This window comes from Ammospiza nelsoni, chromosome 3 (genome assembly GCF_027579445.1).
Source record: "Ammospiza nelsoni isolate bAmmNel1 chromosome 3, bAmmNel1.pri, whole genome shotgun sequence".
In the NCBI taxonomy this organism is placed as follows: Eukaryota; Metazoa; Chordata; class Aves; order Passeriformes; family Passerellidae; genus Ammospiza; species Ammospiza nelsoni.
Genome location: NC_080635.1, coordinates 89148194 through 89162981, shown reverse-complemented (window position 1 = coordinate 89162981; position 14788 = coordinate 89148194). Strand labels below are relative to the sequence as shown.

General features: G+C 37.0%; 1 protein-coding gene across 1 annotated transcript in view; it reads right to left on the bottom strand.

Annotated features, from left to right (window-relative positions):
• HCRTR2 (hypocretin receptor 2) overlaps positions 1-14788 on the bottom strand; it is a 32217-nt gene that overhangs the window by 10220 nt on the left and 7209 nt on the right. The window contains exons 3-4 of the mRNA XM_059469191.1: positions 7815-7993; positions 6140-6383 (exon numbers count right to left, since the gene is read on the bottom strand). Coding sequence (XP_059325174.1) covers positions 6140-6383; positions 7815-7993 — 423 coding nt within the window. The remainder of the gene's footprint in view (positions 1-6139; positions 6384-7814; positions 7994-14788) is intronic.

Below are 14788 nucleotides of genomic sequence, written 5' to 3'. Positions count from 1 at the left end.
ATGTTTCAGGATGATAAGATCTGCAAGTGAAATTCTGTATTGATTGCTTTTTAAATTAAAAAAAAAAGAAAAAAGAAAAAAGAGGGAAAAAAAAGAAAAGAAAAAAAAAAGAATTGCATGAGATCAAAACTGGTGCATCAAAATTATTTTCTGCCTGTTAAAGTGACTGAGACTGTGGACCCTATCAAAGAAGAGCATGCCAGGAGAATTTCAGAGCTTGTTCAGGCAAAGATACACAAAGACTTGCCCCAAGACTCTCATAGCAGGGAAGAGAACACCATAATGTAAATTCCAGGCTCACTCTCAAATGCAGACTCAGGTAGTCTCACACTTGCCATTGGACCTGAAAGTACCTGCTGATACACCCAGAAAACCTTCAGTGTGAAGGAGATGGAAACCTGCTACAGCAAAATCCAGCCAATGTTAATTGCCAGCAAAGGTAATAGAGATGCTGCAACTGACATTTGATAGTTTTGATACATCAGGGTTCAAAAAATTCAGATGAGTAGTATTTGACTTCTTACTTGCTCTAAGATCCTGTAGCAAACCAACTTACCACCTCCTGACTAGCAGCTGCAGCTACTAACTCTTGTCAATGTCCCTGGGGTAGCCAGACCATTTGGGGCAGGTTCATTAAAATTGGCATTAACCTGAGATTATATGTTGATTGATGATCTCAAACTTGCTTTGCATTCCAGAAAATGCAGCCTCACAGCAACCCTGCTAGCCAGGGAAGTATTGACATGCATGCTCCACAGGTGGAGAGATTAGGGAGCAACTGGAGTAACGTGACTTGCTGGGATCACAGGAGGTCAGAACCGAAAGAACATTCTTTGTGCTCAGGAGGAGGTGCCACCTGCCTCGTCAGGGCTCTGCCGGCAGCCGGGCCCCTTTCAGGTGGAAGGACGGTGCATATTTAAAAGGCCATCTGGAGTTTATGACTTCCAATTTAGCATTCCAAGTAAAGTAAAACATTAAATGAGCCTTGCTATCTACAAAGAACTGAGGACCAGGTTGGAGGAAGATCCTAACACTTGCCTTTGAAGTTCAGCCACCTGGAAAGTGCCAGCTGCTAAACATCAAAGGAAACCTGTCCCTCCTCCACCCAGGGCAAAGCCCTTTGCAGAACTTTTCCCTAAGAAACATGACTCTGCTTAGCTTCTCAAGCCAAAGAAAAGCTTTAAAGCTGTTTGACAGTCCCAGCAGCAAGAAGGAGGAGGGCTGGCTAAAGATACTATTCATTTATCAAGTGAGTTCCAGGCTCCTTGAATGCAAACATCAATCAGTCTATGGTCTATGGGACAGCTGAAACTCTTACTGCCAAGCAGAGGGGGAGAAAAGGGTCCTATGGTTGCATAATGGACTTCAGGACAGGGGGAGATTGTTCTTAGCTGGAGTAGCCATCCCTTTAAGAATGAAACAATGACTCTCATGCCTCTGGCTGCTATTCTATTGGAAAGAGAGAGTAAAACTTTAAGCAAACAGGTGGTCACAGGGGTTGGACTGGATTCAGATCAGCATTCCTACTCAGCTTCATTCATACACTGTAATTACCCCACCCAATAAAGGATCAGTATGTTAAACTGAGCTTTCATCTGTCTACTGCAGGGGTTATTATACACATTTTAAATTTTTCTAAAGCTTGGTCTTCCAGTCCCAGCCTGAAATTGGTAGATTGAAACTGCAGCTTCTGGATTTTTGCCAGAATTTTACTATATTTGTGTAAATACATATATACATACATGTATACATATACATATGTAATCAAATTGAAATAAACACTCAAAATGTTTTGATATGTCTAGCAAATGCAATAGTCCCTTTAGCCATAGTGCTTAACAAAATTGGTACTCCTGACAGCTTCCTTAAGAATAGGGAAAATCAGGACTATCAAGTTTGCTGAGCATCAGTGGAGTTCCCAGGTTCCCTTCTCTCAGGAAGATACCTGTGAGGTTCTGGAGTTACCAACATAGAGAAGCAATGCAACTAAAAGTGTACATCTTTAAAATAAAGCTTAATAATCAGGGATGTTAGGAAGTGGATGCCTATAGGACAAAAATATCAAACACATAATGCAGTGCTTCCAAGCTAAGTTCCTATGTCAGAGTACTTAGGGCTAGCTAATACTAAAATTACATGTTGAAACTGAATATATTGTGCTTGAGTTATCAACTTACAATAACACCCAGCATAATTTCAGTATTTGAAATATTCTAACTTCCTTCTACATTAAAATATGCCGAGAGTTTTTCATTAAATTATGAACACTTTGATAAACAGGATGTATAAATCTTCTTGTAGTACTGCAATTTCCAGCTATTTGTTTTCCAGAATTAAGACAATGTGGTTTTGTACTATTGTATCAATAGTCTAAGAGAAAAAGGAACACGAAGTCTTCCCTTTGTTTCCACTCAGCCATGCAGTTTTGGGAAAGAATTATCTCCATATTCTTTTTATCATTTGCAAAGGGCTTGGCTAATGCACTTTGGCTAACACTCTCTTCTTGAACAGCTCTAAGACAATGTACTTAGCTGACTTGGACACATGGTGAACTCATTTTAATATACATTTCTTTTATTTTGGCACTTTATCATCAAATTCAGCACAGCAATTACAGACTATTATAGAGCTGTGGCCAACTCTGGCTCCTTAAGTGAGCCTGCATTGGTCACATGTTGGATTCTTCTGCATTCCCAAATAAAATACTGTTATTAGACAGTACTCAAGATGAAAAACCCTCAGCCTAGAACTGGCAATGAATTTTACATTCAGGAATGCCAGAAGCAATTATAAAGAAATTGAACCCTGTTTTAGGCTGAACTACTGCTCCATTTGCAGCCACTGGCAGCTTTCCAACAGCATGCTCAAATCTTATTAGTCAGGGTGGCAACTATTGGTTCACCATTGGGGAGCCCAGGTGTCACAGTACTGATCAGACCTTCCCTCCAGACACTCATCGCACTTTTACGGTCTCCAGCAGTCTGTGTAGGGTACAGGGCTGTCTCCTGCTCTGGCATCCCTGACATCTTCCTGGACATGGCTTTCAGTTACTCTTCCATAGCACCTCATGCTTCAATGGCCCTGGGGTCCCAGAATTACAACAGACTTCCAAAACACTTTGGAAAGTGTTATTAAGCATCCTCTTTTTGCATTCCCAGTCTTTAACATTCACAGTTTAACATCCTCAGAACATGTGGTGTACATGATATTCTGCAAAGATTTTATCTGACGTACTGTAATTTTAGACAGCATTAATTGTATGCAGTTCTAAACAAAGCAATAAACACCCAAAATACAACCCCTTCTTGAAACTGATTTTCCTGTAGAACTTTTGAGTGTATGCAACATCTACATCTCCACTTTCTCTTTGCAAATATGGGTTATTTGTAGCAGCAAATTAATTTCTTTCTCCTTCAACATCCTCCTAGACAGCTCTTTCTTTGACCTTCTATATTTGCATAGTCAAAAGAGGCAAAACAAAATCCAACAACAATGTAGCTATTTTCTTTAAAAATATTAGCTTTTTATTTCTCCTTCCAGCTTTAAGGCTCATAATGCTTTTCAAACCACTGCCTTACTCTTTTCTTTTGTTCTTTTTTTTTTGGGCCTTTATGATTTCAAACTCTATTATTCAGTAGAAAAACTGCATATTCTATGCTCTGAACTTACTCAGAGTCCTTAGAAACTTTCAAGAGAATGGAAATTATTTTTAAATTAGACTTTATTTGCTATAGTCTGAAAGGGATGTGTATACATATATATATATATATAAAATCCTCATTGATAAAATATGATTAACTCTACTTTTACTAGTCAATTCCATGATTTTGAGAAATCTGCTCATAATTTAATGCATATAAAGATTCTTCTTTCAAGTTACTATGACAAGCTTTTATTAGAACATGCAGATTTTTTAAGGATATCTGAAATGCACCAACAGAATAACTAGCAACGATGGTGCATCACCATTGGAAGAATTATTTGTATAAAAGGCAGCAAGATAAAAATAGGATTGTTATCTTTCAGTGGAGTGAAAAGCTTCCCATTTCAGAAAATTTTTTGATATAACATTATTCTTTTCATGCTCAATCTAAATAATAATTTTTAAAAATTGGAGTGTTTGTACTCCCTTTCTGAAGCCAGACACAGAAAAATTGATTCTATACAGAAATACACTTGCCTTTATTATAATCCCCTCTATCTCTCCAAACATCCAAGTGAAGGCTCACATCATAACCTGAAGACCAGCAGATTTAAGTTTAGAAAATACACTCTATAGGAGTAGAGTCTTGCAAGCACATGGGAATTTGGGTTGGTTGTTTCTTGTTGGGGTTATTTTGCATAGTGGGTGCTTTAGCTCAGGCTGCAACTACTTCAGCACAACTGAACAAGAGGCACCATTTAAAATATTCCTAAACCTACTACAGAATCTGTAGTTCAAAAGCAGCACTTTTCCTTTGGGAATCAAAAAATGGCCAATACAGATCTGGAAATTCTGAGAATACATTCCCTGATGAATTGCTCTCTTGATCTCCTAATAAATTAACCACATCCTTTCCTAGGCTGAGGTTAAAAGAATCTTTGCTGCAGAGTTAACCCTGAAGTGATGAGGGCATGAATAATTGCTTCTGCACCAAAATGAGTGGACAAAAATTGTACTTGGAATGAATGCTGTGAAAGAAAATAGTAACATTAACTACTGCAGTATCCTGCAGCAGAAGGGGACACAAAATTTTTCACAGATGAAGGAAGAACACCAGAAGTAAAGAAGAGATTTGTCCTCTCCAATGAAACACTAAGTACAATACAGCTTAACAGAGGGTCCCTCTCAGCTATGAACTCAGAGCACACCTTTGTCAGCAGTGAGTGCCAATGAGCTCGTGGCCACCTCTGCTCCCTTGCCTTGTCCCAGAGGACTAACTGGGATGAAGGAGATAAAGAACAGGGAATGTGATACCCAGTGTCTTCTCATTAATCCTCTGGCGGCTCTGTGTAAGCTGTTAGCAGGAAAGGAACTTTCAGAAGAGCACATGGAAGAGTCCCCAGCAGTTCAGGCTGTTTAAGCTAATTTATCATGATAATTAAACACAGGTGAGCCAGTTGTATTTTATCACAATTGTTCATAGGACTGGAATCTTCTTCTACAGAGACAGCTCTGGGAAAATATCTGATTGTGCTTCAGCCGGACTCAAGGCTATTAAACAGGCACCTTTTAGTTATGTGTTTTGGCAAACTTGGCTTTATTTTCCTGTGTGTGAAGAATGGTATTACTGATGGCTATTATATCCAGTGTCAGAGTCACAGCATGTAACTCATGCACTTTGTTAGCACTGGAGGTGTGCCAAGGCCCACCAGAGTCGAGCCCCAGCCGTTCGGGTGGGTGGCTCACACCACTTGCTGTGAACCAAAGACAAAATAGATGCAGTTACTCCCTGGCAATCCTTACAGCTTCACTCAGACACAGAACATGTTAGAATCAAAGTTACTCTGGAAAGGCAGGGTTACACTTCTTGTATAGATTAATTTGTAACGGATCACTTTCACAAAGGTATTTAAATTATTTTGTCCATGACAAATTTCAAATTTTACATTAACTCACTACCCTGTATTGGATTACATCCCTGTAAATTCTGCAATGACATGCAATTTGCATTGAACTCCCAGGAGATACCTATAAACACGAGTCAAATGCCAGCAATTAGCAAAATATCAGGTGAAAAGAAAATCTGTTCTTGCATAGTTACTTCTCAAGGCTAAGTACTGAAGTCTTTGTCAACCATCAATGTACATCAGTCACAGAATTATATAAGCATCAGCATTGAAGGGACAGAACACTTCTGCCCTCTGGGAAGCATTAATATGGTCAAGATATTAGTCAGCCTCATTCATTTAAACTTCATTTAAAATGTATTTTAAGCCTCAGCAACACAAAAGAAATTCACAGAAATTTCACAAAATTTGAAAAAAATTATAGTTCTTGGAAAGCTTATATAATCAAGAACATTTATTGTTATGTTTATACAACTTGACTTCATATTAACATCTCCTGATATTTTGATTACTTCATTTAACACCTCCTGTTATTTTGATTACTTTATAGCAGTACAAAGTCAGCTTGTATGGTCAATGACAGACTCACCTCCCCAGTGCTCATCACACACTGTGAACAAGGTGGTTTTATTGGCTAATCCTGGGAAAACACTGCTGCACTCCATAACAATAGCCTGAGGAATCATTATGATGCAGGACACAATCCAGATAATTATAATGCTGTTCCTTGCTCGCTTGGCTGTGCTTTTAAACATCAAAGGGTGACAAATTGCATACCATCGATCCAAAGCAATGCAGCTGAGTGTTAGGACAGACACAGACACTGAAACTGTCTAAAGAAAAAGAAATATTATATAAATTTAAATGTGAGGATTTTACCTAGAGTTTAAAAATTATTTATCATCATTTCCCCCCAGAGTTTTAAAAATTATTTATGTTTTCAACATTGTTAGTTCTTTATCTGCAATTGTTAAATAGACTCCCAGAAAAAAATACTACATTTAAAATAACTTCTTACAGACTTACAACAGATATCCTCAGCTGCTGTATCCTGCCAGAATCCACAAGACAATTCACACATTAGGATGCTAACTAAACAGAATGGGTGTTGCAAAATCAAATTTTGAAATAGAAAATTTAATCAACTTGGAATGTATAAAACTTTATCTGAAAAAACTTTTCAAATATTAGACAGTGAATTTTATCTTTTTTCTTTGTAGAAAAAATTATTTGAAGGTTTCTATGTTATATTAGCATACCAGAGCCATTATTTTACTTTTTATTTTTACAAGAACAATGAAACCCAGGATCTCATGAAAAAGTCGTGGACAACAATCAGCTTTAGGCAGACTAATATATTTTACCTTTTATTTAGTAAAGGAAATAACCTATCACTTCAGTTTTATTGTTTCAATTTGTATACTTGGTGATCATTCACTCTTCAGATTTTCTTTCACTAGAATGGAGGTTTTGAACAAAAAAGTTGTGATTTTGATTGTATCAAGTAGAGGTTGTAGCTGCTGGAGAACTTTGCCTTTGACATTATAGTTCTTTGGCCATCAAGGTATCTTCTGCAAATATAAACTGTGCTGGAGGCACACAGCTGATGATCTGCACACACTCTGAGCACTGCTTAATTATTGTTAATTTTAATGACTACAAAGCCAAGCACTTGCCATTCTAGTTTACCCAGTCAGTTCATCCATTCACCTATTCTTAGAAAAGGTATTTATCAATCATTTTGATGTAAATTATTTCAAAACTAGCTAAGTCCATGGGTAAATGAGAAGCAATTATTGCTTAAGGCAGACAATCTGATCAACTCCCAGCGAATCTGGATACTTTGACACAAATTCAGTAAACATAAAAAAAGTTCATACTGCCTTCAGGAGTTGGATTCTCTGTCCTAGACACTTGTGTAGCTGTTCACACAGAGAGAATATTAATGAGTTTATTTATGTTTACAGGTATTTTTATTGCTTTACATCCCTTCTGAATCATTAAAAAGATCACAAAGTAAAGAGCATAGAAAAATGTTCCAAAAGATGCATTTTTGAAGTCCTACAATTAGATGGGATGAAAACCTTTATTCTGCATAATCATATTCCCAAGAGGAACAGTCTTTTAGGCCTCAGCAGGTACTCTGGGATACCTACTCAGTGTCAGGTATGGACTTTCATTGGATTAGAAGTATCAGGAAGATGCTGTTGTCATTTCTGGTTCTCATAACATGGGTAAAGTGTACACAAACAGAAAAATAATACCTGTAAGTAGGGAATCACTTTACAGAGGGTCTGCCCAAAGAACCACGTTTCTGTGATGTCCACAACTAAGGTTGCTGGAAGACAAGTAATTGTGACCAGAATGTCAGCCAGAGAGAGATTCACTATGAAGTAGTTGGTAACGGTGCGCATGTGATGGTTCTTCCACACTGCAAGGCAAACTGAATTTGGAAAGACAAGTTAGTGAGATGGAAACGACTTAGGAAATGCTTTAAGAGGAAAACATTTGACTTTGTGGAATTAAGGAAATGTTTGTGTCCTTTGTTTCACACAGAATATCTGAATATGTAAGAACCATTTGTTTTCTTTTAGAGTAGAAACAAGAGGGTACATGTAGACAGACTGACTGCAGGGTGGGAAATAATCCAACATACAAAGCATCTTCTCTGCTAGTTAATCTTCACTAACTACTTATACAACTTCATTTCTCTTTCAAGCCATTAGCTCTAGTCTACAGCAGTACACATCTATACCTGTAAATGTTTATCTATTTTCTTGTAATAGCATGATGCTTAAATCAAATTACTGCAACACAAAATCTTGTAAGCTGTACAAATATAATTTTAGAAAATATTTTGCTGGATTTAATATATCTATTTCATCTGCAGAGAATCTGTAACAATTTTCTGGGTAACTGTTATTTGAATTAAGTTAATAAAAGTAATTTTTGCTGTATTAAATGTCACATTTTTGAGGGTGATCAAAAGCAGCATGTAGCAGTCACTTTATAAGATGTGCCTTTAAAGCTTGTTTTGTATATTTTATCTCACTCTTTCTCACACTGAAAGACTTTTAGAAATGAATCAAATCAATCTTTAAAATCACTACACTAAATTCATAAGCTGCTGAATTGAAAATGCCATAATTAGGTCTAGGAAAGTAGCAGAAAAGTAATTTTTTTTTTAAAATAATTTTGGAAGTCAAACCCTGAGTGACTGGTGCAATCAAAAGCTTTTGAATTATTTAGATTTTTAAATTAATTCATACAAAGGTCTTTAAAAACTGATGCCCAAAATTTTCCAGAAACACCACAATACTTTTTGTAAGACAAGAATACAGTTCATTGTACATCAAAGGGTCTTCCCTGCAAACAATTATTCATCCATCATGCACATCTAGATGAAGATTCAAAGTCTCCTAATCTGTCAGGATATAGCACAGTGCTTAATTTAGATATACTAAACAGATCAGAGAATGTTAAAAAATTGAGCTAAAAAGGTCCTCAAGAGGTTGCCCAAATCTAAAATGGAATCTGCCAGAGTTAAGCCACTCTCTTATAGTCATTAAACTATCTAAAACAGCTGGAAAAAAATACACAGATTTTAAGGCACATAAGCTCTTGAGATCAGATGCTTCTTTAGATCCTAAGAAGGATGACGTGCCTGAAAGCTTCTGTCTATCTTCCAGCTCTATCAGTTGATCTCATAAAATATATTAATTCATTCCACAAATCTTATGTCTCTAGAACAACAGAACTACAGCAAGACTACAACTAAGGAACTGTTGGCAAGTTTACATTTGAAAATGTGCTATATTTGAAGATACCACACATCTCTTAAATGTGTTGCACTGTTTCATTATCTTCCCTTCCCTACAAAAAAAAAAAATTCTTCTCAAGTCTAATCTACTTTTATTTTGCTGCTATTTATATACCTTTTTTTTTCTGCACATAGGCAGAAATGAGGAAGAGTTTTTTTTTCCTGCAGCAATGCTTTACATATGTAAGGATTTTTGTTATATTTCCTCAGAACTTCAGAGCTCTTAATCTTTTACTCTCAGTCATTCCTAGAACTTCTGCAATCATCCTTGTTGCTGGCTCTCTAGGCTCTTTCAGATGGAATTGAACCTTTCTGGTGAGAGTGCAGTGACCATAACTGGCAGAACAGGCTTTCAGGATCTTACCAGTGCAGGGTTGGGAGCTGAGATTGCAGTACTTCTCCATGGGGGGTATGTTTAGACACTTAGACTAGGACACAGAGAAAGGGAGAGGCTAGGTGGCCTTTAGTTTCTCTAAGACCAGGTAATTTTATTAACTCTCTTAAGATATAGGCTTCCAAGGTTCATTTAAACCTCTGCTGTGATGCAACATATGCTCTTCATATATTTTAATGTGTTGCAGAGATAGCTCTGGATTCTGTCTCTTGTATAAATTTAATTTTTGCTATATATGTATCATGCTGTCATAAATGCAAATGAAAACCTCTCTACAAAGATCTTCACTGTTCTTGGACTGGTTTTGAAAAGAAAACAGTATAAATTTCTTCTATTGTTTTCTTCCTGAATACAGGATTTCAGGTTTTCTTAGTTTTGATCTCAGATACCTAAAAGGCACAGCTTATGAATTAAAGGCTTAAAGGAAACATCATATCAATTCTATTTTCTTCCCATTTGGAAGATTTAAAGTACCTACCAAAGTAATTATTTCTACAGCATTGCATGATAATTACAATGCTGATACAACATAGCAAATCAGAGCTTTATCACTGTCATTAGTGCATGGGGTTACCACAGTTACAGTCTGATAGTACAGAGGCAGCACCTGATAGGGAACAAATACATTGCTCCCCCTCTGGAATGTTATTTGCAGTTGGAAATGCAATGCTGGGGGAAAAAAATGCAAAAACCATTTCACTTTCCATAATTTTAATATTTAAAAATTTGAAGATCTGGACATTTACTTATGGCTGTTCTTTGTCTTAAGTGCAATTCATATTGAAAGTATGGTCCTGTCTTTTAGTTGGACAAAAGTTGATGTTAAGCGGCAATGTTTTTCTGTACTTCTTATTCTTTTTATCAACAGGCCAAAATTACATTAAAAGTTGCTTAAAAATTCACAGTTTGGCTACTTTTTTTCTCATATTTTGGTTTCAACAGTCCTGTGTTCTACCCAGTTCAGACAAATACATCATTTACAGCCATGGATGTCAGTGCCTAAAGGTGCAAGTTTTAAGCAGATATGTTTGGTCTTTGACCAGGCCTATTCCCATTCCTATGCTGGTCCATGTGAAAAAGACCTGAACATAAACATTATTTCTGGTAAAACAAATCCATTAAATTGACAAATATGAGGTCAATCTCACTGGCAGCCAGCTGTATCAGAAATCAATTCATAGCATTCTGCATGTTGAGTTCAAGGCTGTATGAGCAAATGAAACTTTGTGATACCCCAGAGATCTAAGAATTACTACCATTTTCATCTCTGACACAAAGATAGTGAAGTGCAGAACAGAAGTTGTTAAAGGCCCTACAGTAAATCAGACACAGAATGAGAAACTTGGACTCCTAATTCCCTGCCGTGTACTAAACCTTCCAGATCCCACTGCCTTGACACAGATGGAATTCAGATGAACTTCAGTATTTGCTGCTCCTCAGAGTAACATAAAAGACTGGGCCTCTTGCTACTCAGGGTATAGAGTGTTCAGGAAAGCCAAGACACAGAAACTTCTCCTGAATTCCCTTGAATTCTAATCCGTGGGGATAGGCACCTGGAAGGTGAAAAAGCCCAATAGCTTACAAGCATAGAAATGCAAGATAATTTGTTACTTTGTATTTCTCTGCTTATGCTTGTATATTTCCCCTTTTGACCTCTTCTCTTCTTCATAGCATAAAGTATTTCCCATTATTTTTATGGTACATAGCACAAGAGCACCTTAATCACCTTTAAGTTTACATAAGTATTTACATACTACCATAAAAAAAAAGAAAGAAAAAAAAAAGAGAGCCTGTGAAAAAAAGCCTCTGAAGAGGAAGTATTTTAAAACCAAGTCAGCTTTCTCTGCCCTCATTGCCCTCTGCTGTTTGCAGTACTGTTTTGAACCTGCCACAAGCATTGGTAACATTTTCTTTCAATGCAAGGCGAAAAATCTGTGAGGATCTGCTATGAGCTATTTGAATAGGACATAATGATAAAAAGTCATAAATAAGTCCTAAATGACATAAAGTTAGTTGAATACATTGCTCCCAGACTGTCTCTTTCTGAGTTTACTACAGTCCAAGGTTACTCAGTAGTCTTGGACAATGGCTTCATTGATAGTGTCCTAGCAGCTCATCAAGAAAGATTCTCTAGCTTGTGCTCAAAACCTGCTATTTTATAGGCATGACAAATAGTTTGACTATGCCACTGAATACTGTGCAGCTAGTTAAGTGTCAGAACAAAAGAATTTAATATACACACTCCTTTAATTACACATTTTCATCCCAGGCAGCTTTACAGAGAAGCACTCAGCTCACACAGAAACACTCAAGTAACAGGCTAGGGAAAGAAAGTTCCATGGAGGTGAAATGCCATCTGCCTACCCAAACAGAAATAGCAGAGAGCTGTGAATTTCCACTTATCCTGAAGAACAGAAGAAAGGATAAGAAAGGTAGTAAAGAGTCTCAATTGGGAGTGTATTTTAACAAAAAGTACTTCAAAATCATAAAATAGGAGATGAGGCCAGCAGCAACCTTCCTAAAAAACTGGGAGATACCACTGTGTTAACAGGATGCCTGTTTAGTTGGAGCACAGGAGAGTGGCCCAAACTAAGCTCTTTAGACCTCCATCAAAAAAGCTGTGAAATAGAAAAATAATTTAATAAAGCTTCAATTTAACATTGTGTGCAAAGCTTTTATGTAGCCTTTGACGTTCCTAGCTATAAATGGGACTGAGAAAGAAAGTGGGGAAAGTGATGTTAACACAGACACTGACGAAAAGAGGATTAGAAAGGAGAGAAATGTAAAAAAGCAGTTATGAAACATGCTTCTGCTGTGCATGATTTTCCCTAGTGCTAATGGAACCTAATTACCTGTCCAATGTATTGTCTAATTTTCCATATTTTTGCTTTTATTTTACAAAACCAGTCGGAGTTAGAGCTATTCCTGCAAGTGCAAACAGGCAGGCAGGTTCCACAAGGAGCAGCTGTTTTTCTAATGGCTGTTAGACTGCCCCAGACCATTCATCTCACCGGGGACATTTCCCTCCACTTTTTCCAGACTTCAGCAGAGCTTTAAAAGGCGAAGCACTTGTTGTTCCCACTTCTTCCACACAGTGCCAGTAAAGGCTCGGAAACCAGCTGGAGTCGCCGGGCTGAAAGCGTTTGGAAAAATTTGTGGAGGCTCTCCATAAGCCAGGATAGCTCTGAGATAATGAAGCTACTTTCTGGACGCATCCTCCAAACACTGATGATCTCCCACTCCCCAAAAAAGTTTCACAGAAAAGTCCCAACAAGGACAAAAAAAGGTTAAAATCAAAGTTAAAATTTAAGATGGATTGCTGTTAGAAATCAATCAAGAAAGCTTCACCTCATATTCCTGAAGAAAAAAACCTTCTCTAATATGACAATATAGTGAGATTGTTATTTTTCACGTACAAATTTAGTCCCTGTGGTTTAGTGTCTTGAGGCATTTTAATTAGAGGCTGTAATGGTGTTTAATCAATTAGCACAGCTCATTGTATCTCAAGCTGAATATGAAAACAATAAAAAGGCTCCATCTGGTATAAAGTGCAGCTGCTTGCCTCCTGGAAGATTTATGCTGCCTTGAGCATATTAAACACTGTGCTGCAGTCCTTCCACTGGTGGATTCCTGGGTCAGCTGTCAATTTGTTTTCTACATGTCAACCCTAAATCATTTCCCTTACACTCCAGAAGTCTTGTCAACCTCTTATTCAGTGGGTCAGCTTTCAGTGCAACTTCCTGGCGAAAACAGAAATGCAATTTCCATAACCAGCAATAACTGACATTTTCATATATAAAGGAACAACTTTATCTCTTATCTAATTTTTGATGAATAATAAATGCCTGATGGAAGTAAACAAAGAATTATCATATTTCATTCTAAACTACAATGATTTTATTTTGCTTTGGTAATTCAGTCTGACAACTGTTTGACTGAAATGTCATAATATAGTCATCCAGAAGTTATTTGGAACTGATGCTGTGATTATAAGACCTGGTAATCAGCATGTCCAAATGTATGAGGCAGAAAGCTTCTAAAAAACTTTACTCTTTCACAGTACTTTTCAACCAGTGACAAAACATGTGATAAATAGTTTTCTTCTTTTATTCTCTATCTTGTAATCCAACCACCCCCAACTGTTTTCTCCTTAAAATTAATTGGTTCTCCATATGGAATTCTTCCTCTTGTTCTCTTTTGGTGATACTACCTGCTGCAAATCAAGATCTGAATGGTGGGATGTCAAGCAACACAAGGTTGAGAGGAAGGCTAAGTAGATATGCTACCAAAGGGAATTCTGGAGAGCTAGAGCCCCTGTGAAAACACTGAATGTATATTGCTGGAAGGAAAAAGGCTGTCATTAAAACTATCTTCATTATGAATGACTCCTGATTAAGGATTCTTCTACTTTGACTTAAAAGTCTAAAAATTAGGTGCTTAAGATTAAGCTTATTTAAGGAAGGCTTCTCATTAGTCTTTCAATAATTTCATTGATGATCTTGATTAAGGGGAAAGAAGCATTTTAAATTGCAGAGGATATTTAATTAGGGGTTTTGGAAACCAGCATTGAGAACAAATGATCTAAAACAAAGCAATATCTTTTGTGAATAGGGAGCTATCTAATCTTTAGGCTGTCCACGTCTTACCCACTATTAAGCTCTAAACTCACACATTACTTAATTTTTACATAACTAATCTTAACTGAAAGGAAGGAGACCAACATGAGACCAGGCTTACATTGAAAAGTAATAGAATGGCAGAAAGAAAATACACTGTTTTATACAATGTTTATTATAGAGGAAATACTGGAAAAAACCCCTGTGTCTGGTAACAATGCCTGGCAGATAAGAACTGCTCTTGAATACATGATGTGATAGCTAAAAAGACAGACAATACTCTGAGCAAAGGAATTCCATGGCCTACTAGTGAGGCAATAGCTCCTCATCAACAGGAAACACTAAATGTGTTCAAACATGTGTGAAGAAATCCTTAGGAACATGACAAAAGGAGCAGGTGGCTAGGTC